The sequence below is a fragment of the Palaemon carinicauda genome, chromosome 8 (assembly GCF_036898095.1).
Source record: "Palaemon carinicauda isolate YSFRI2023 chromosome 8, ASM3689809v2, whole genome shotgun sequence".
NCBI lineage: Eukaryota > Metazoa > Arthropoda > Malacostraca > Decapoda > Palaemonidae > Palaemon > Palaemon carinicauda.
The window spans coordinates 12,298,451-12,317,189 of NC_090732.1; the positions used below are offsets into that span (position 1 = coordinate 12,298,451).

Genomic DNA, 18,739 nt, shown 5'->3' on the forward strand with positions numbered 1-18,739 from the left:
GTGGTGGTAACTGAAGCGAAGAATGTCCACCATCCACTGCTCTGTCCCGTAAACTTGCCATCTTATCCGTTTCTCTGCCAAGCATACCTTAGGGCCTCTCCTACCTCTCCCTCTCCGATTAAGGTTCCCAGCCCTTCGCTGGCAAAACAGATGAGAAGAATCCAAAGGATTCCGCAATGTTGATGATGCAGCTCTGGGATCACTCCTACTTGATTCCAGCCTAATGGCTGATTCTGAAGTTTTCCTTGGAGGAGGAGGAGATGACCAGGAACAGTTGTTCAAGGAGGAAAGTTTGCGCCTCCTAAACAATACTGCTCAGTGGAAAAGCAAATCTTAATTTGACTTTCTCCACTTCTCAGCTGTCAGCTCTACCAGTTCCAAGGAAAAAAAAAGAAGGTACCTTGAGTGATGAGTTTCTTAGATTCAGTAAATTTCTCTAATTCAATTACCTCGCAAACTTGGATGCCACTGCATCTTGCTTCTTCAGAATACAGCAGGCCAACTGTATTCCTTGACATTTTCTGGGTCCTGCCAGTGCTAAGGAAGAGTCGCTGACATTCAGTTCTAAGTGTGGGGTCCTCTTTACCTGTATAAAGCACCACAGAGCCCTTACAAAACACAAATGCATTTCTTCTCAATCATCAACCAAAACTTTGCATACAAAGGGAACGGAGGTCTCGAACCTGAGGTCCTCCACTGCACTGAAAGGTTTTAAGTTTTGGCCACAAAGCCAGGCACAAAACTAAAGGAGACCTCCTTCCACCCCTCAGCCTGAGTGACTAAGTAAGAGAAATCGAGAAACTCACCTACTCTCTTCAAGAAGCTAAGGCTAGCTGAATAACAATCTTGAGAGTCAGATTTTTGTCTGATGACCTTCTCAAATGATCAACCAGGGTACTCGCAAGAGCCTTGAGAAGGAGAGTCATATCCCATTCTGGAGCCTGAGGTCTTCATGAGCAAAGACAATTCCCAAGAAGAAGAAAGGACCTATATCATTGTCGAAACCCCATGCTCAAGATTGAGCAGTAGGCTATGACAGTCGGGATTGAGGGACACATCTCTTAGGGAAAGAAGAGGAGGAAATCCGAGATCTCCACTAGAGATGCTCCAACCAGACAAGTATCCTTCTACAACACAAATTACAGAAGATAGCCAACTTTCCCAGATAGACAGCTGCAGAGGACCAACACAGGTACCCAGATCATCTCCAATGTAGTGAATCACAAAAATCCTTAATCTCAGAGATGCTGGATAGCCTCTAACCATGCCCTGAAAGACAAGTGTAGAGGACCGTCACAGGTACCAAAATCATCTTCAATGCAGTGCATCACACAAATCCTTACTCTCAGAGATGCTGGATAACCTCTAACCATGAAGTTCAAGCGTGGATTACTGGTGTAGTTCTTTCGAGACCTCCACTAGTAGTGCTAACAGATTGGGATACCACAAGGCATGTGATAATCTGGAAGCCACTAGGGTCAGCTTGAGTCCAGCCATAATCATCCCTCTGTTGATTTGAGGATGGGTCAGGCCAGACAGAGGAAAGACATATGCATTTAGGTGATCTCATGGATGCTGAAGACATCTTTGAACAAGGGCCAAGGGTCTGAAACATGAGAGCAGAACACAGGGAGCTTCCTGTTTAGCCAGGTAGCAAACAAGTCTATCCCTGGGGAACACAACAGCTTGGTGGCTCCCAAAGGGGTGGGGATGGGATTTTGAGTGGAAACTCACTTTTATTTTCATTTTAAGGTCTAGAAGCTCATGATTCTTGGATTTTAGCAATGTGACTTCCAGGTAAGATCCATCAACATAAAACTATATTTCCACAAAAAGTATGGTATATATTTGGTAATGTATGCTTGACTACTATATTATCTTAAGGTACCAGTGTTTTATTAAAACACAATTAACAGCTGAGGAGGGACAGCTAATCTCATTCTACTGTACAATTTTCAAGAATATATATATAAAAATCAATTCTGCAAATATCGTAACTTATTCAAACACAATATCTAATAGAAAACAATAGTAAAGTCATATGAAATAAAAATTACTCCCTTTAATTTTTACTAGTGAGGAAGATTTGCTAATTTTGGCCTGAAACGTCATATGAATCGCAGTGGTCAGTGATATGCATTCTACCTAGATGTTTATTTTCATCTTTATTTTTTCTCTACATCTTCAATATAAAGTTGTAGCCTATCATTGTTTTACTGTATGATAAAACTTCATATTTAACAATCAATTAGATGTGAGTCATAGCCTAAAGATTTGACTCTTCTCTTAAATATACTACAAACTCTTTTCTGAATATGCCCCAAAGTTTTTTTTTTTTTTGCCATCTATCATGATTAATGTTGAGTGACTGCGTATTCCAAAAGCTGGCAGTCATTAATGTTTAATGATAGCTTATTTCATAGACACAGACAATGATTTAAGCTCAATAACAGTGTACAGTACTTCATTAGAGTATGGAACATATTAAATGCCATGAGTTTTTAGGTATTTTACTTACAGCAAATCTTTTCATTTATTCCTTCAATATTTTATATATTTGTACTTACTCCATGTTTATGATGTGTCCATACTTTTTGTTAATTCACATCATGTATGAATTTGCTTTAAATCTGATTCACAAGAGCCTTCTTTAATCCGTCTTAATGAGTAAATATTGGAACTATAAAATTCAATCATGACATGCAGTGAATGAATAGTATAACTTTATTACACAGTAAGAAATTAGCTTTTATGTGTAGTTTCATAAATCTACATAAATATACGGACAATATCTTCTTACCGTTTATCTTTTTCTTCAGGACTTCCCCCTGGGGATGGCAGCTTGACAGATGTTAATGAAAACGATCCTCGTTTCAATGAAAAGCTCAACTGACAAAAAACGGCATCTCTTTTCATGAAGGTGTTGTTTTCCATGCTATCTGAAAGTACGTATAAAATCTCCTCCTCTAATGAACCCGGTGTTTGTTTCTCTGGCTCAGGGTGTGTCTGTGGTTCTTCCTGACTTGATTCAGGTGATTCTAACTCTTGATCAAGATGAGTTTCATCTCCAGGGGGTGTAGTGGGTGTTGTACCTGACGAATACCATCCACCCCAAGTCGGGAACCATCGCTGAAGAATACCTTCGCCACTCTGTGTTGGTGATGCTAACTCGTCTGGGCTATTCACTGCCTGAACCTGTGATTTTTCTTTCTTTGAAGCAAGCAGCTCTTTAGAAACTCTCTCCATGGCCAATTCACGCAAGTACCTCAACTCATTAAAGTTCAATAACTGTTCTACTTTTATCTTATGAGCCTTGGACTCTGTTGTAACCAAAGCTGGATTTCTAAGATGTTCACTATAAATATTTACATATTTAACAATATCTGCAGCTCTTTGCAAAGCAAAAGTCCAATTTCGGCCAACATACCTTCTATGAATTCTGTCTAAATGACTTTGAATAGCATATTGCCACCAATCGTATGTACTTTCTTTCACAGAACAACTAGGTCTCCATTTCCTATAAAGACGAACTCTATCTAAACGGTCGTATTCTTTGTTCCACTTTAAAGCTTGCCTATACTGAGAATCACTTAAGCAAAGCGGAAATTTCTCAAGTTTTAGATCACAAGTTATTCGGGGTGTTGAACGAGAACGTAATGGAGCTTCACTTAAATTACGCTTAACACAGGCAGTCGCACTTACAGGAGCTAACACATATTCATGGTCTCTTTTCTCTATGGCTTGCAACATATGAACCTGTAAAAATAATTTGACATATTACAAATTTGAAGAAATAAAGTTAAAATTTTAAAAAAATTCAGGAATTATAAACATCATGTTTATGACCAAGTACACGGGAAATCGCTAAAATATTACAAAATATTTTTCAAACACTTCTTATCCCAGAGGCTATACTCAATAGCACACTCTAAACTTACTGCCAAATCTCCAAGCGACTTGTTACTATACATTTCAGTGCTAGTATCCCAATACACTCCCATGTTGTTCAACTCCAATAATTTGTAAGCCATTTTGCAATCACCACCATACACAAACCTGAAAGAAAAGATATAAAATTAGAAGATTAGCTCTCCTTTCTTCAAAAAATAAATAAAAAACAAGAGCTTGTTGCCTGAGTTTTGGATGGGCTATGCACAATCTGTTTCTGAATTAGTTCTGTCACTTCTTCCTGACACATGTGCCGTACCTACAGCAGCAAGGGTTAAGTTTCAAGGACCTGATATCCTTTAGCAATGGTCCCAGACATCCACAATCTATTCAGGTTCTCCATGACATAGAGATGGTCCTCTTTCCTCCCAACACCAAATCACTTACCCAGACGATGGATCGGCGGGGTCATTAAGAACTTTAAAAGTCCATCACAACAAATATTGATATCAACGAGGTTTTCTATAGAACGTCAACTCACAGCCCCATAATGGACCTCAAAATGGCTGTAAATCTTTTAGTTGTGGCAAATCATCTTTTACCAACTCACTGGTGTTTTAAAGTCTACTATGAGGTAGTGAGTTAACTGCGCACACACACACACCAGTGACTTGGTATGGGAGGTGAGTACAGTATTGTACTCCTGTTGATGATGGGGCCAGCCAAAATTCACAGATTTATGCCATTCAGAATCAACAGATGGATTTATGAAGTTGGGTTATATAGCCCAGTACAGTACTGGGACATTGGTCATTCAGTGCCAATGTGAAATTTGGGGAAAACCCAGCAGCAGGGCTATGAAGTAAAAGTTACAAGAGATTGGACAGTAATTATAAAGAAAAGAAGCATGAGTGGAGGTAAAGTAAAATATAAAGTGCAGTTAGGGGCCAAAGGAATCCTGTGAAGACACTTAAATAATGCCTACAGTGCACCTCATGTATTATTCCCCCCATGGGGTTTACACGGTTTGTGGTAATCTCTGTTACCTAACCCCACAGAATGGCAAAGTCTAACTTTTGTCATTTGTTCATCCAAACATATAGAGTATTCTGCACACCTTATCATTTTAATAACATAGTTGAACCAAAGCGTAAAAGGGTATGCTGGTCTATGTCTTCTAATAAAAGCAGATTAACGGAGCATTAGGCCCAAAAACATTCTAAAAGCAGAATACTACCTTGATGATCCTGAAATAAGTCCTACATACATAAAAGGCAAACCACAACATTAAAAACCAAAATTGAGAAGCAAGATTGTTAATCTTAGCTATGTTGCAACAATAATGGCATGATATACCAAGCTTGAGTGCTTCACATAGACCACCACCAGCAATTTATACGTTTCAGTATGAGTCTGATATTATTCTGGTTTGTCCCCCAGAGGAAAGGGATTAGGGTAAAGAGAGTAAGTTTGTTTTTTTTATTCTCAAGAATAAAAATGATATTTTAATTATAAAATAAATTTTTGAATATACTTACCCGGTGAATATATAATAGCTGCAACTCTGCGGCTCGACAGAAAACACACTCAAAAAACTCGCGAGCGATCGCTATGAAGGTTGCGGGTGTGCCCACCAGCGCCAACTGTCGGCCAGATACCACTTTTGCATGTAAACAAACCCTTCAATTCTTCTCGTCCCGCTGCGTCTCTATTGGGGAGGAAGGGAGGGTCATTTAATTTATATATTCACCGGGTAAGTATATTCAAAAATTTATTTTATAATTAAAATATCATTTTAAATATTTAACTTAGCCGGTGAATATATAATAGCTGATTCACACCCAAGGCGGTGGGTAGAGACCAGAGTTAATTAAGTTTACAGCGTATAAGCTAAGAGTTTTTTCATTTTGACAGTTATCAATATAACAAAACCAAAATATATAGGTACCTGGTAAGGAAGTTGACTTAGACGATTACTCTGCCTTGTAAGTCTGTCTTCCTCACGGAGCCCAGCGATCCTCTTAGGATGCTGACAGACTCCCAGGAGCTGAAGTATCAAGGGCTGCAACCCATACAACAGGACCTCATCAAACCCCTAATCTGGGCACTCTCAAGAAATGACTTTGACCACCCGCCAAATCAACCAGGATGCGAAAGGCTTCTTAGCCTTCCGAACAACCCATAAAACAATATTAAAAACATTTCAAGAGACAGATTAAAAGGATATTGGAATTAGGGAAGTGTAGTGGTTGAACCCTCACCCACTACTGCACTCGCTGCTACGAATGGACCCAGTGTGTAGCAGTCCTCGTAAAGAGTCTGGACATCTTTCAAGTAAAATGACGCGAACACTGACTTGCTTCTCCAAAAGGTCGCGTCCATGATACTTTGCAGAGATCTATTTTGCTTGAAGGCCACGGAAGTTGCTACAGCTCTAACCTCGTGCGTCTTAACCTTAAGCAAAGATCGGTCTTCCTCACTCAAGTGGGAATGGGCTTCTCGTATTAAAAATCTGATAAAATATGACAAAGCATTCTTTGACATAGGTAAGGATGGTTTCTTAACCGAACACCATAACGCTTCAGATTTACCTCGTAAAGGCTTAGTACGAGCTAAATAGAACTTAAGAGCTCTAACGGGGCATACAACTCTCTCTAGTTCGTTGCCTACGATCTCTGATAAGCTAGGAATATCAAAAGATTTAGGCCAAGGACGAGAAGGCAGTTCATTCTTGGCCAGGAAACCAAGTTGAAGAGAACAAGTGGCTTTTTCTGTCGAAAAACCGATGTTCTTGCTGAAGGCATGAAGCTCACTAACTCTTTTAGCCGAGGCCAAGCACACCAGGAAAAGAGTCTTAAGAGTGAGATCCTTCAGGGAGGCTGAATGTAAAGGCTCAAACCTGTCTGACATCAGGAACCTTAGGACCACGTCTAAGTTCCATCCAGGAGTAGCCAAACGACGTTCCTTAGAGGTCTCAAAAGACTTAAGGAGATCTTGTAGATCTTTATTGTTGGAAAGATCTAAGCCTCTATGCCGGAAGACCGAAGCCAACATGCTCCTGTAGCCCTTGATCGTGGGAGCTGAAAGGGAGCGAACTCTTCTCAGGTATAAGAGAAAATCAGCGATTTGGGCTACAGAGGTACTGGACGAGGATACAGATACTGACTTGCACCAGTCTCGGAAGATTTCCCACTTCGATTGGTAAACTCTAATGGTAGAAGCTCTCCTCGCTCTTGCAATCGCACTGGCTGCCTCCTTCGAAAAGCCTCTAGCTCTAGAGAGTCTTTCGATAGTCTGAAGGCAGTCAGACGAAGAGCGTGGAGGCCTTGGTGTACCTTCTTTACGTGGGGCTGACGTAACAGGTCTACTCTTAGAGTTAGACTTCTTGGAAAGTCTACCAGCCATCGAAGTACCTCGGTGAACCATTCTCTCGCGGGCCAGAGGGGAGCAACTAACGTCAACCTTGTCCCTTCGTGAGAGGCGAATTTCTGCAGTACCTTTTTGACAATCTTGAATGGTGGGAATGCATATAAGTCTAGATGAGACCAATCTAGGAGAAAGGCGTCTATATGTATTGCTGCTGGGTCTGGGACTGGAGAGCAATAGATTGGAAGCCTCTTGGTCATTGAGGTTGCAAAGAGGTCTATGGTGGGTTGACCCCAAGTCGCCCAAAGCCTCTTGCACACGTCCTTGTGGAGGGTCCATTCTGTAGGAATTACCTGACCCCTCCGACTGAGGCAATCTGCTAGAACGTTCAAGTCGCCCTGGATAAACCTCGTTACCAGGGAGATGCCTCGATCTCTTGACCAAATGAGCAGGTCCCTTGCGATCTCGTACAGTGTCAGGGAGTGGGTGCCTCCTTGCTTGGAGATGTACGCCAAAGCTGTGGTGTTGTCTGAGTTGATCTCCACCACTTTGTCTCGAAGGAGACTCTCGAAGCTCATCAAGGCCAGGTGGACTGCCAAAAGCTCCTTGCCGTTGATGTGCATGCTCCTCTGACTTGAGGTCCACAGACCTGAGCATTCCCGACCGTCCAGTGTCGCACTCCAACCCAAATCCGATGCGTCTGAGAATAGAACGTGGTTTGGTTTCTGAACTGCTAGAGGAAGTCCCTCTCTTAGACTGATATTGTCTTTCCACCAATTCAGGCAAGCCTTTACTGTTTCGGAAATCGGGATTGAGACCGCCTCTAGCGTCTTGTCCTTTTTCCAGTGAAAAGCTAGATGGAATTGTAGAGGTCGGAGGTGTAGCCTTCCTAGCGAGACAAACTGCTCCAGGGATGATAGAGTTCCTATTAGACTCATCCAATTCCTGACTGAGCAACGTTCTCTCTTCAACATCCTTTGGATTACGAGCAGGGCTTGATCTATTCGGGGGGCAGACGGAAAAGCCCGAAAAACTGGACTGCGAATCTCCATCCCTAAATACAGTATAGTTTGGGATGGGATCAGCTGTGACTTTTCCATGTTGACCAAAAGTCCCAATTCCTTGGTCAGATCCAATGTCCAATTGAGATCCTTCAGACAGCGATGACTGGACGAGGCTCTGAGAAGCCAGTCGTCCAAGTAAAGGGAGGCTCGGATACCCGATAAATGGAGGAATTTTGCCACATTCCTCATAAGCCTCGTAAACACGAGAGGAGCAGGACTTAGGCCAAAGCACAGGGCCCGAAACTGGTACACCACATTGTCGAACACAAACCTCAGAAAAGGTTGGGAATCTGAGTGATTCCCATCCAGTCTCCCTTTCTGACCGCTGCTAAGACTGATTTCGTGGTCTCCATGGTGAACTTTGTCTTCGTGACAAAGACGTTCAGAGCACTGACGTCTAGCACCGGTCTCCAACCTCCTGTCTTCTTCGGTACTAGGAAGAGACGGTTGTAAAACCCCGGTGATTGAAGGTCCGAGACTTTGACCACCGCTCCCTTCTCTAGCAAAAGAGACACTTCTAGTTTCAGGGCTTGTCTCTTTGCTTCCTCTCGGTACTTGGGAGAGAGATCGATGGGGGAAGTCGCTAGAGGAGGTTTGTGTACAAATGGAATTTTGTACCCCTCTCTGAGCAACCTCACAGATTGTTGGTCTGCACCTCTCTTCTCCCAGGCTCGCCAGAAGTTCTTGAGTCTGGCACCTACTGCTGTCTGAAGCTGCGGGCAGTCAGACTCTGCCACGTGAGGACTTGGCTCCTTTCCTCTTTCCTCTCTTTCCTTCGGCACGAGAACTTCCCCTGCTGGGGGCTCTGCCACGAAAGGGCGGAATAAACCTGGACGCTGGAGTGTCTATCCTAGGTCTAGCAGAAAAGGCAGTCGAAGGAGTCCCTTTGCGAGCAGAGGACGCTACCAAGTCATGGGTGTCCTTCTGCACTAGAGACAAAGCTATGTCCTTAACCAAAAGTTCAGGAAACAAAAACTTTGATAAAGGGGCAAAGAGTAGCTCAGATCGTTGACAGGGAGTCACTCCTGCCGACAGAAAAGAGCAAAGAGACTCTCGCTTCTTAAGGACTCCTGAAGTAAACGAGGAGGAGAGCTCATTGGATCCATCGCGGATGGCTTTATCCATGCAGGACATAATGAGTAAGGAGACATCTCTATCGGCCGATAAGATTTTCCTACTCAAGGCTCCCAAACACCAGTCAAGGAAGTTGAAAACTTCAAAAGCTCTAAAAATGCCTTTAAGTAGATGGTCAAGGTCTGAGGATGACCAACTAATCTTCGAGCGTCTCATGGCTAGGCGGCGGGGAGAGTCTACAAGGCTTGAGAAGTCGCCCTGGGCAGAGGCAGGGACTCCCAAGCCGAGAACTTCTCCCGTGGCATACCAGACGCTCGATCTAGACGAGAGTTTAGATGGGGGGAAGGCAAAGGCCGTCTTCCCTAAACTCCTCTTGGTTTCCAACCAATCGCCTAACAGCCGTAAAGCTCTCTTGGACGAGCGAGAGAGTAAGTTTTGTAAAGGCTGGCATGTCAGCAGGTACGCCTAAAACGAGGAGCCACAGAGACAAAGTGTTCGGGAAACAACTCTTTAAAAATGAGCATAACTTTCTTAAAGTCCATGGATGGCGGAACTGCTCTAGTTTCATCAATATCTGAAAGATGATCCTCAGGCTATGGGTCAGCAACGTCCTCATCCGAAAGTTCCTCATCTGACAACTGATGAGAAACAAGCAAAGGGGTTGGCAATGCTTGACACGCAGCGTCCACCCGCACTGGTGCATAAGTGGCGGACCAGGACGCAGCGTCCTGTAACTGCTTGACAGTCTGAGAACTGTCAACAACAACAGGTGCGTGAGGACGCACAGCGTCCACCCGAGACTGCTTAGATCGCCTAGTCTGCGCAGTCAAAACAACTCTAGGTTGCGGGAGTTGACGCTCAGCGTCAAAACAAGTCAACTCCGATGGTTGGCGAACGTCCTGAACGTCACCAGGCGCATCAGCAAGTTGCCTAACGTCCACATGCGGCTGAAAATCCACACGAGACCGCACCGAGTGTGGTACTACCCCAACCGCTTGACGTGACTTGGCTACACCAGCGTCAACAGGACGCACAACAGAACGCTTGGGTGGCTGAAGGCCAGGATCTCGATGAGATAAACGGCTAGGCTCAACGGAAACCTTATCGGCATTGTAGTCTTCCATAAGGGACGCAAGCTTAGACTGCATGTCCTGCAGTATAACCCATTTTGGGTCCACGGGAATGGGTGCGGTAACCAACGGGGTAAGCGTCTGAGACGGCACAACTTTGCCTTGCTTAGGCGGCGAGCAGTCATCCGATGACTGCAACGGGTCCGAACTGTCCCAATGACTACATCCAGGACGTTGGACCTGTCCTGAAGGGACCGACTTCCGTTTAAGAGGCCTAGAAACCTTGCTCCACGGTTTCTTGCGTGAAAAGCCTTCGGAAGACGAGGTAAAAATGGGCTCTCTCGTCTTATGGTAGGGGCGATCTTGGTGAGATACGCCTGATACCATAGAGGGAACGTCTGTTCGCTGATCAAGGCCTCTCGAACCCATAAGTCGTACGACATTACTTCTCCCCTGGGCTTGGGAGCTTGCAAGAGGTCCCGGACTAGGTGAACGACAGGCACGAACAGACGAACCCTCGGTCGCAACACTGTTCACAACACTTTGCGCACTAATCACTTTCCCACTTTCCGCCGTGGCACTATGGCACTTAAGTTCCTTCACGTCAGCCATGAGTTGATTACGGTCACTTGCTAACGCTTCAACTCTCTCCCCCAAGGCATGAATAGCACGTAACATGTCTTGCATAGACGGTTCCTGAGTGCTAGAAGGGGGGTTAGGAACAACCACTACAGGGGAAGGATTAGGTTCAGGGGCATGTGGAGAGGAAAAATCTACAGACCTAGATGAACTTCTCCTTACCCTATCTCTCTCTAGTCTACGTGCATATTTATCGTATTCGAGCCAATCGAATTCCGAAAGGCCCACGCATTCCTCACACCGATCTCCCAATTGACAGGTTTTACCCCGACAATTGGAACAAACAGTATGTGGGTCGAGAGAAGCCTTTGGAAGACGCCTATTACAGTCCCTAGCATTACACTTTCGAAATCTAGGTACTTGAGAAGGGTCAGCCATTTTGAATTAGTCAAAGAAAATTCCAAAAACAATCCAAGTCATCAACAAATAATCCGATTCAATAAAGAGTTCAAGAGTTTATGTTGAGGAAAAACACCTGTACTGCGAAAGCTCAAACCAAAATAAAGTACTTCACCAAATATGATGAGAAAACTCCAGGTTCTACAGCGAGTATGAATACGTCTTGTCGTCAACGTCGACAGAGAAGAATTGAAGGGTTTGTTTACATGCAAGAGTGGTATCTGGCCGACAGTTGGCGCTGGTGGGCACACCCGCAACCTTCATAGCGATCGCTCGCGAGTTTTTTGAGTGTGTTTTCTGTCGAGCCGCAGAGTTGCAGCTATTATATATTCACCGGCTAAGTTAAATATTTAAAACTTGCTTTTTATTGAGATTAGCTTATGAGACTCACTAGTAAATATATTATAGCGAACAGTACATGAAAATCAAATTGAATTTGACCGATATTAATTACTGTAATAAACTGGCATTTAAACAACCTAGAAAAATAATACCCCAATTAGCAGAACAAGAATATGCAGTAGCTTTCCTTTGTACAGAAAAAAAGTTAATACTGTACATTATGCAAATAAATGAATAAATTCAACACTAAACAAAAGTACTCATCACACCTGCAAAATTAAATTTCATGACAAGTCTTGCTATAAATAAGCTCATCCATCATTCCTACCACTGCTAATAAATATGCTAATAGAAGCTGAACTTATACCATTTAAATGGAAAATATTAATACACTAAGCAAAGAAATATGTTATTTTCCTTAGTAAAATAAATTTTTGAATATACTTACCCGATGATCATATAGCTGCATCCCTGCTGCCCGACAGAAAAAGTCTACGGGAGGAATACGCCAGCGATCGCTATACAGGTGGGGGTGTATATCAACAGCGCCATCTGTCAAGTAGGTACTCAAGTACTCGATGTCAACAACGAACCAATTTTCTCCTCTGTCCCACTGGTTCTCTATTGGGGAGGAAGGGTGGGTCCTTTAATTTATGATCATCGGGTAAGTATATTCAAAAATTTATTTTACTAAGGATAATAAAATTTTTCAATATCAAACTTACCCGATGATCATATAGCTGATTCACACCCAGGGGGGTGGGTAGAGACCAGCATAACAAGTTGACATTATGAGCTAAGTATTCCGTATTTTATTTTAGCAGTTATTCAAAATAACAAGCATAAAATAAATAAGTACCTGGTAAGAAAGACGACTTGAACAATTACTCTGCCTTTTTAAGTACGTCTTCCTTACTGAGCCTCGCGATCCTCATAGGATGCTGAGCGACTCCTAGGAGCTGAAGTATGAAGGGTTGCAACCCATACTAAGGGTCCTCATCAAAACCTTTAATCTAGGCGCTTCTCAAGAAATGATTTTGACCACCCGCCAAATCAAGTAGGATGCGAAAGGCTTCTTAGCCTTCCGGACAACCCAAAAATATTTCAAGAGAAAGATTAAAAAGGTTCTGGAATTAGGGAATTGTAGTGGTGGAGCCCCCACCACTACTGCACTCGTTGCTACGAATGGTCCCAGAGTGTAGCAGTTCTCGTAAAGAGACTGGACATTCTTAAGATAAAAGACGCGAACACTGATTTGCTTTTCCAATAGGTTGCGTCGAATATATTTTGCAGAGATCTATTTTGTTTAAAGGCCACGGAAGTTGTGACAGCTCTAACTTCGTGTGTCCTTACCTTCAGCCAAGCTTGGTCTTCCTCATTCAGAAGGGAATGAGCTTCTCGTATTAACAGTCTGATAAAAATAGGATAAAGAATTCTCTGACATAGGCAAAGATGAATTCTTAACTGAACACCATAAAGCTTCAGACGGGCCTCGTAAAGGTTTTAAAACAGAACTTAAGAGCTCTTACAGGACATAATACTCTTTTTAGTTCATTTCCAACCATACGATAAGTTTGGAATATCGAACGATATTGGTCAAGGCCGAGAAGGCAGCTCGTGTTTGGCTAGAAAACCAAGATGAAGAACATGTAGCCGTTTCGGATGAGAATCCGATGTTCTTGCTGAAGGCATGAATCTCACTGACTCTTTTAGCTGTGGTTAAGCATATCAGGAAAAGAGTCTTAAAGGTGAGATCTTTCAGGGAGGCTGATTGAAGTGGTTCGAACCTGTCTAACATAAGGAATCTTAGAACCACGTCTAAATTCCAACCAGGTGTAACCAAACGACGCTCCTTCGTGGTCTCAAAAGACTTAAGGAGGTCCTGTAGATCTTTATTGTTGGAAAGATCTAAGCCTCTGTGACGGAAGACTGATGCCAACATGCTTCTGTAACCCTTGAGTGGGAGCTGAAAGAGATCGCTCTTTCCTCAGATATAAGAGGAAGTCAGCTATTTGAGTTACAGAGGTACTGGTCGAGGATACGGATACTGACTTGCACCAGTTTCGAAAGATTTCCCACTTCGATTGGTAGACTCTAAGGGTGGATGTTCTCCTTGCTCTAGCAATCGCTCTGGTTGCCTCCTTCGAAAAACCTCTAGTTCTCGAGAGTCTTTCGATACTCTGAAGGCAGTGAGACGAAGAGCGTGGAGGCCTTGGAGTACCTTCTTTACGCGTGGCAGACGTAGCAGGTCCACCCTTAGGGGAAGAGTTCTGGGAACGTCTACTAGCCATCGAAGTACCTCGGTAAGTTATTCTCTCGCGGGCCAGAGGGGAGCAATTAGCGTCCACTTGTCCCTTCGTGAGAGGCGAACTTCTGCAGTACCTTGTTGACAATCTAGAACGGAGGGAATGCATATAGATCTAGATGAGACCAATCAAGTAGAAAGGCATCTAAAAGAACTACTGCTGGGTCCGGGATAGGTGAGCAAAGTATTGAGAGCCTCTTGGACATCGAGGTTGCGAAGAGATCTATGGTTGGCTGGCCCCAGGAGACCCAAAGTCTCTTGCATACATCCTAGTGGAGGGTCCAATATGTTGGAGTTATTGTCCCTTCCTACTGAGACCATCTGCTAAGACATTCAAGTTGCCTTGGAAGAAACTTGTTACTAGTGAAAAGTCTAGACCTGTTGAACAGGAGAGGAGGTCACTTGCGAACTCGTACCATGTCAGAGAGTAGGTCCCTCCTTGCTAGGAGATGTACATCAAAGCAGGGAGTTGACCGTGTTCACCTCCACTACTTTGCCTTGAAGGAGAGACCTGAAGCTTTTCCAGGTCAGACGTACTGCCAGAAGCTTCTTGCAGTTGAAATGCATTGTCCTTTGACTCGAGTTCCATAATCCCGAGCATTCCCTACCGCCTAAGGTCGCACCCCAGCCTACGTCCGATGCGTCTGAGAAGAGAACGTGGTTGGGAGTCTGAACAGTCAGGGGAAAACCCTATCAAAGGTTGATAAAGTCCTTTCATCCAGTCAGACCAGACTTATCTTCCGGAAACCGGGATCTAGACCGCTTCTAGCGTCTTGTCCTTTTCCAGTGAAGAGCTAGATAAAACTGAAGAGGACGGAGGTGTAGTCTTCCAAGTGACACCAATTGAACCACGGATGACAGTGTCTTAACCAGACTCATCCACAGACTGACAGGGCCGCGTTCCTTCTTCAGCATCTTCTGGATGGATAGCAGGGCTGGGGGTTGATCGTCTTGTTCAGCCATGTCCTCATCAGAGGGTTCCTCATCCGAAACTGATGAGGAAACGGCAACGGAGTGGGCAACGTCTGACTCGCTGAATCCGGTCGCACTGGTGGATGCGTGACGGAGCCGGACACAAGATCATGGTACTGCTGCACAGTCTGTGAACTGTCAACCATGGGGAAGCGAGGAAGTACAGCGACAACCCGAAACTGTCTAGACTGTCTGGGTTGTGCAGACAACCCCTATCGGGTTGCTGAGGTTGCCGCACTGCGTCACAACAAGTCACCTCTGCTGGTTGTTGAACGTCTTCCTAGTGACACTGAACGTCCACAACCACCTCCGAGAGTCGCTTAACGTTAACGTGCGACTGGCAACCCACACTGGGTCGCACCGGAGGAGGAATCATCTCAACTGGCGGACGTGAGTAGGAAATCTCAGCGTCAACAGGGCGTACAACCAACCGGTAGGAAGGTTGTTGGCAAGAAGGTTCTTCTCCGTAAAAAATCCTCTATCAAGGACTAAGCTTGGACTGCATGTCTTGCAACAAAGCCCAAGGTCTAAGGGAGCAGGTGTGGCAACAGACGGGGTAGCGACTGAAGCGGAACAATTTACCCTCCCTGGAAGCATGTTATGCTTTAATAAAAGTCCATAGGAGGCTAAGCAGCTTAAGGCTCCTCTCCAAATGACAGAGTCCTCAAGGGAATATCAGAAGGAGGGAGAACAGCACTTTCTCATCTACAGGAACCATGTCCGAGAAAAGCTAGGTTATCTCAGTGAGGGTTTCACTGGTGCATAAGCAGCAGACCAGAAGGCAACGTTATGAAACTGCTTGACAGTCTGTGAACTGTCAAAAACTGAACTGTCAACCACAACAGGAGCGTGAGGACATACAGCACTGGTGTATTAGTAGCAGACCAGAAGGCAACGTCATGTAACTGTTTGACAGTCTGTGAGTTGGCAACAACCAAAGTTGTGTGGGGAAGCCTCAACTCCTGACTGACTAGTTTGTGCGGGCGAGTGGTGGTAACCACAGTGTGTTGCGGAGGCTGACACACCGTGTCAAAACATGGCAGCTTGTGGTAGCTCACGCACGGCAACGGAGTGCTCCGTGTGTCTGTGGGAGTCATCATACGTCTGGCAGGGTTGACTGTGCATGGGTGGAGGAGCTCTCACAACAAGAGTGTGGGAGCAGGCAGCCATGCCGGGCGCACAACCGTGGTAGGCTGTAGGCCCACGGGTGCATCGTCAACCTTCTCCGTAGCAGAGTTGCCAAATTAGCGATTTTGTGCTAATTCATTGCCTTTTTACAGTATTCTATTTTAGCTACTTTCTTTAGAGAAATTCCATATGACTTTAGTTACTTTCTAGCTACTTTTGCAAGCCTATCTAGCGACATTTGAAAAATTGAGTTGGCAACCCTGCTCCGCAGTCGGAGTGTGGGAGCTGGCAACAACAAAAGCGGAGTGCTGGTGCGTGGGAGGGACTGCCGTGGGTTGCGGATCATGCCGCATTGCGGCAAAACACGGCAGCTTGACAGCACCTTCCCACTGCTGATGCGGTAGCTCACGCATGTCAACGGAGGGTGCAGCATGAACATGCGTCTGGCAGGGTCGACTGCGCATCGGTGGTGGAGCTCTCACAGGTGGAGTGTGGGAGCAGGCAGCCGCAGTATCTGCTGAGCGCACAACCGTGGCAGGTTGTAGGTTAACAGGTGCAGTGTCAACCTTCTCAGCACGATACTCCTGCATGAAGGAAGCAAGCTGAGACTGCATATCTGCAGCATAGACCACTAGGGTCTATAAAAGACGGCAACAAACGGAGCTACTGTCCGTTGTGACTGAGGGTCTAAAACAGCTGGTGCGGCAACAGACGGAGTTACTGCCTGTTGCGGAACCACCTTGCCTCTCTCGGAAGGTGTGCAGTCGTCGGATGACTGCAGCGAGTCCGAACTGACCCAGTGGCTACACCTAGGCCGTTGGACTTGCGCGGAAGGGACCGACTTGCATTTAAAAAGCAGCAAGATTGGTCCATGGTTTCTGCGAGAAACCTCTTCCGCAGACGAGGAATAAATGGGCTCTCTCGTCTTTGTGTGGGTGGGGTGATCACGTCGGCAACGTGTGTAGATACACCCGAAACCACGGAGGGAAACGTCTGTTCGTCGATCAAGGCCTGTGGAACCCATAAGTCCTTCGACATTACTTCTCCCCTGGGCTTGGGAGCTTGTAAGAGGTATCGGACTGGGTGAACAACTGGCACGAACAGACGAACCCTCGAACGCAACACTGTAACACTTTGCGTATATCACTTTATCACTTTTGATTTTCTGTTTGCACTTATTTCACTGAAATCGAAACTTTAACTGATTTCCACCTGAAACACGCAATCCTATCCTTCATTAAAAGGTAGTAATTGCGAAAACAGTTTACAATGCAACAGAAAAGCATAATTAAAGATAAAGAATTCAGTGGCTGGAAAAGAGACTAAACACTAGATCAATTAAACTACGTTTAAAATCTCTCACCGCATAAAGCCTGGGAACAAGAATAAAACTCTAGAAACGTTTTACCTTCTTCCCCTACAGCGACAAGGGAGAAGAGTAAAAAACGAGAACAACGTTACCCGCTTGAACGAAACGTTTATTCTCCTCTCTCTCCCTCCGTCTCTATCCTTCTCTCTCTTCTCTCTTGACTTAGAACCAAAGAGAAGAGCCCAATTATATATCGTTAAAACATATTATTTGCTAAAGGAAAAAACTGAAAGGTTTCCCAAATAAAAAGTTCCTTTATTTAGAATTTAAACCATTTAGGCTAAGAAAGAATGAACGAAACGCTAGAATCGGTTTACTCTTACTGCAACGTGAAACCGTGAAATACTCTCTCTCTATCGTAACGATAGAGCGCATGTTGAACGTTCTGAACGTCAACCACTGCGGAGACAAAACTAAACGTTAGTTCATCTTTGAAAACAGTACGAGACTATCAAAGAAATTCTTTCAACAACATAAAATTAAAAAGGGGTATAAATTCTTAAAAGGTAAAAACGATATGACGGGCTCAAAGTTAATTAACTTCGGTTCCAAGTAAGGACCGCCTACTATTAGGAAAGGTCGCATATAAACAAACATAAAAATTAATTTTTATAAGTTTATAATAAATGGAAAGTTAATCGAAGAGGCCTTAAAGGCGGAGAGATATAAAATAAATAGATCTATAACTTGTTAAGCAAAATTACCAAAAACCTAAACACACTTCCGTCTAAGGGAAGGGTCGGCCATTTAAAAGTGAAAGAGAGTCCATACTCTCTTCGAGTCCATACTCTCTTCGTCACCAAAATCAAATCTATCCAAAACGAGTTCAAGTTTTGAAATGAAGATAAAACCCCTGCATAGCGAAAGCTCAAAACTGGAATAGTGTACTTCACCAAAACGTTGTGAAAACAAAACCAGTTAGGGACGGCGTATTCAGTAGGTCTTGCCTGTGGCACGACAGAGGGAAAATTGGTTCGTTGTTGACATCGAGTACTTGAGTACCTACTTGACAGATGGCGCTGTTGATATACACCCCCACCTGTATAGCGATCGCTGGCGTATTCCTCCCGAAGACTTTTTCTGTCGGGCAGCAGGGATGCAGCTATATGATCATCGGGTAAGT

General features: G+C 44.3%; 1 protein-coding gene across 1 annotated transcript in view; it reads right to left on the reverse strand.

Annotated features, from left to right (window-relative positions):
- Vps13D (vacuolar protein sorting 13D) overlaps window positions 1–18,739 on the reverse strand; it is a 390,232-nt gene that overhangs the window by 340,908 nt on the left and 30,585 nt on the right. The window contains exons 6-7 of the mRNA XM_068377692.1: window positions 3,939–4,056; window positions 2,801–3,756 (exon numbers count right to left, since the gene is read on the reverse strand). Of these exons, the coding sequence (XP_068233793.1) occupies window positions 2,801–3,756; window positions 3,939–4,056 (1,074 nt within the window). The remainder of the gene's footprint in view (window positions 1–2,800; window positions 3,757–3,938; window positions 4,057–18,739) is intronic.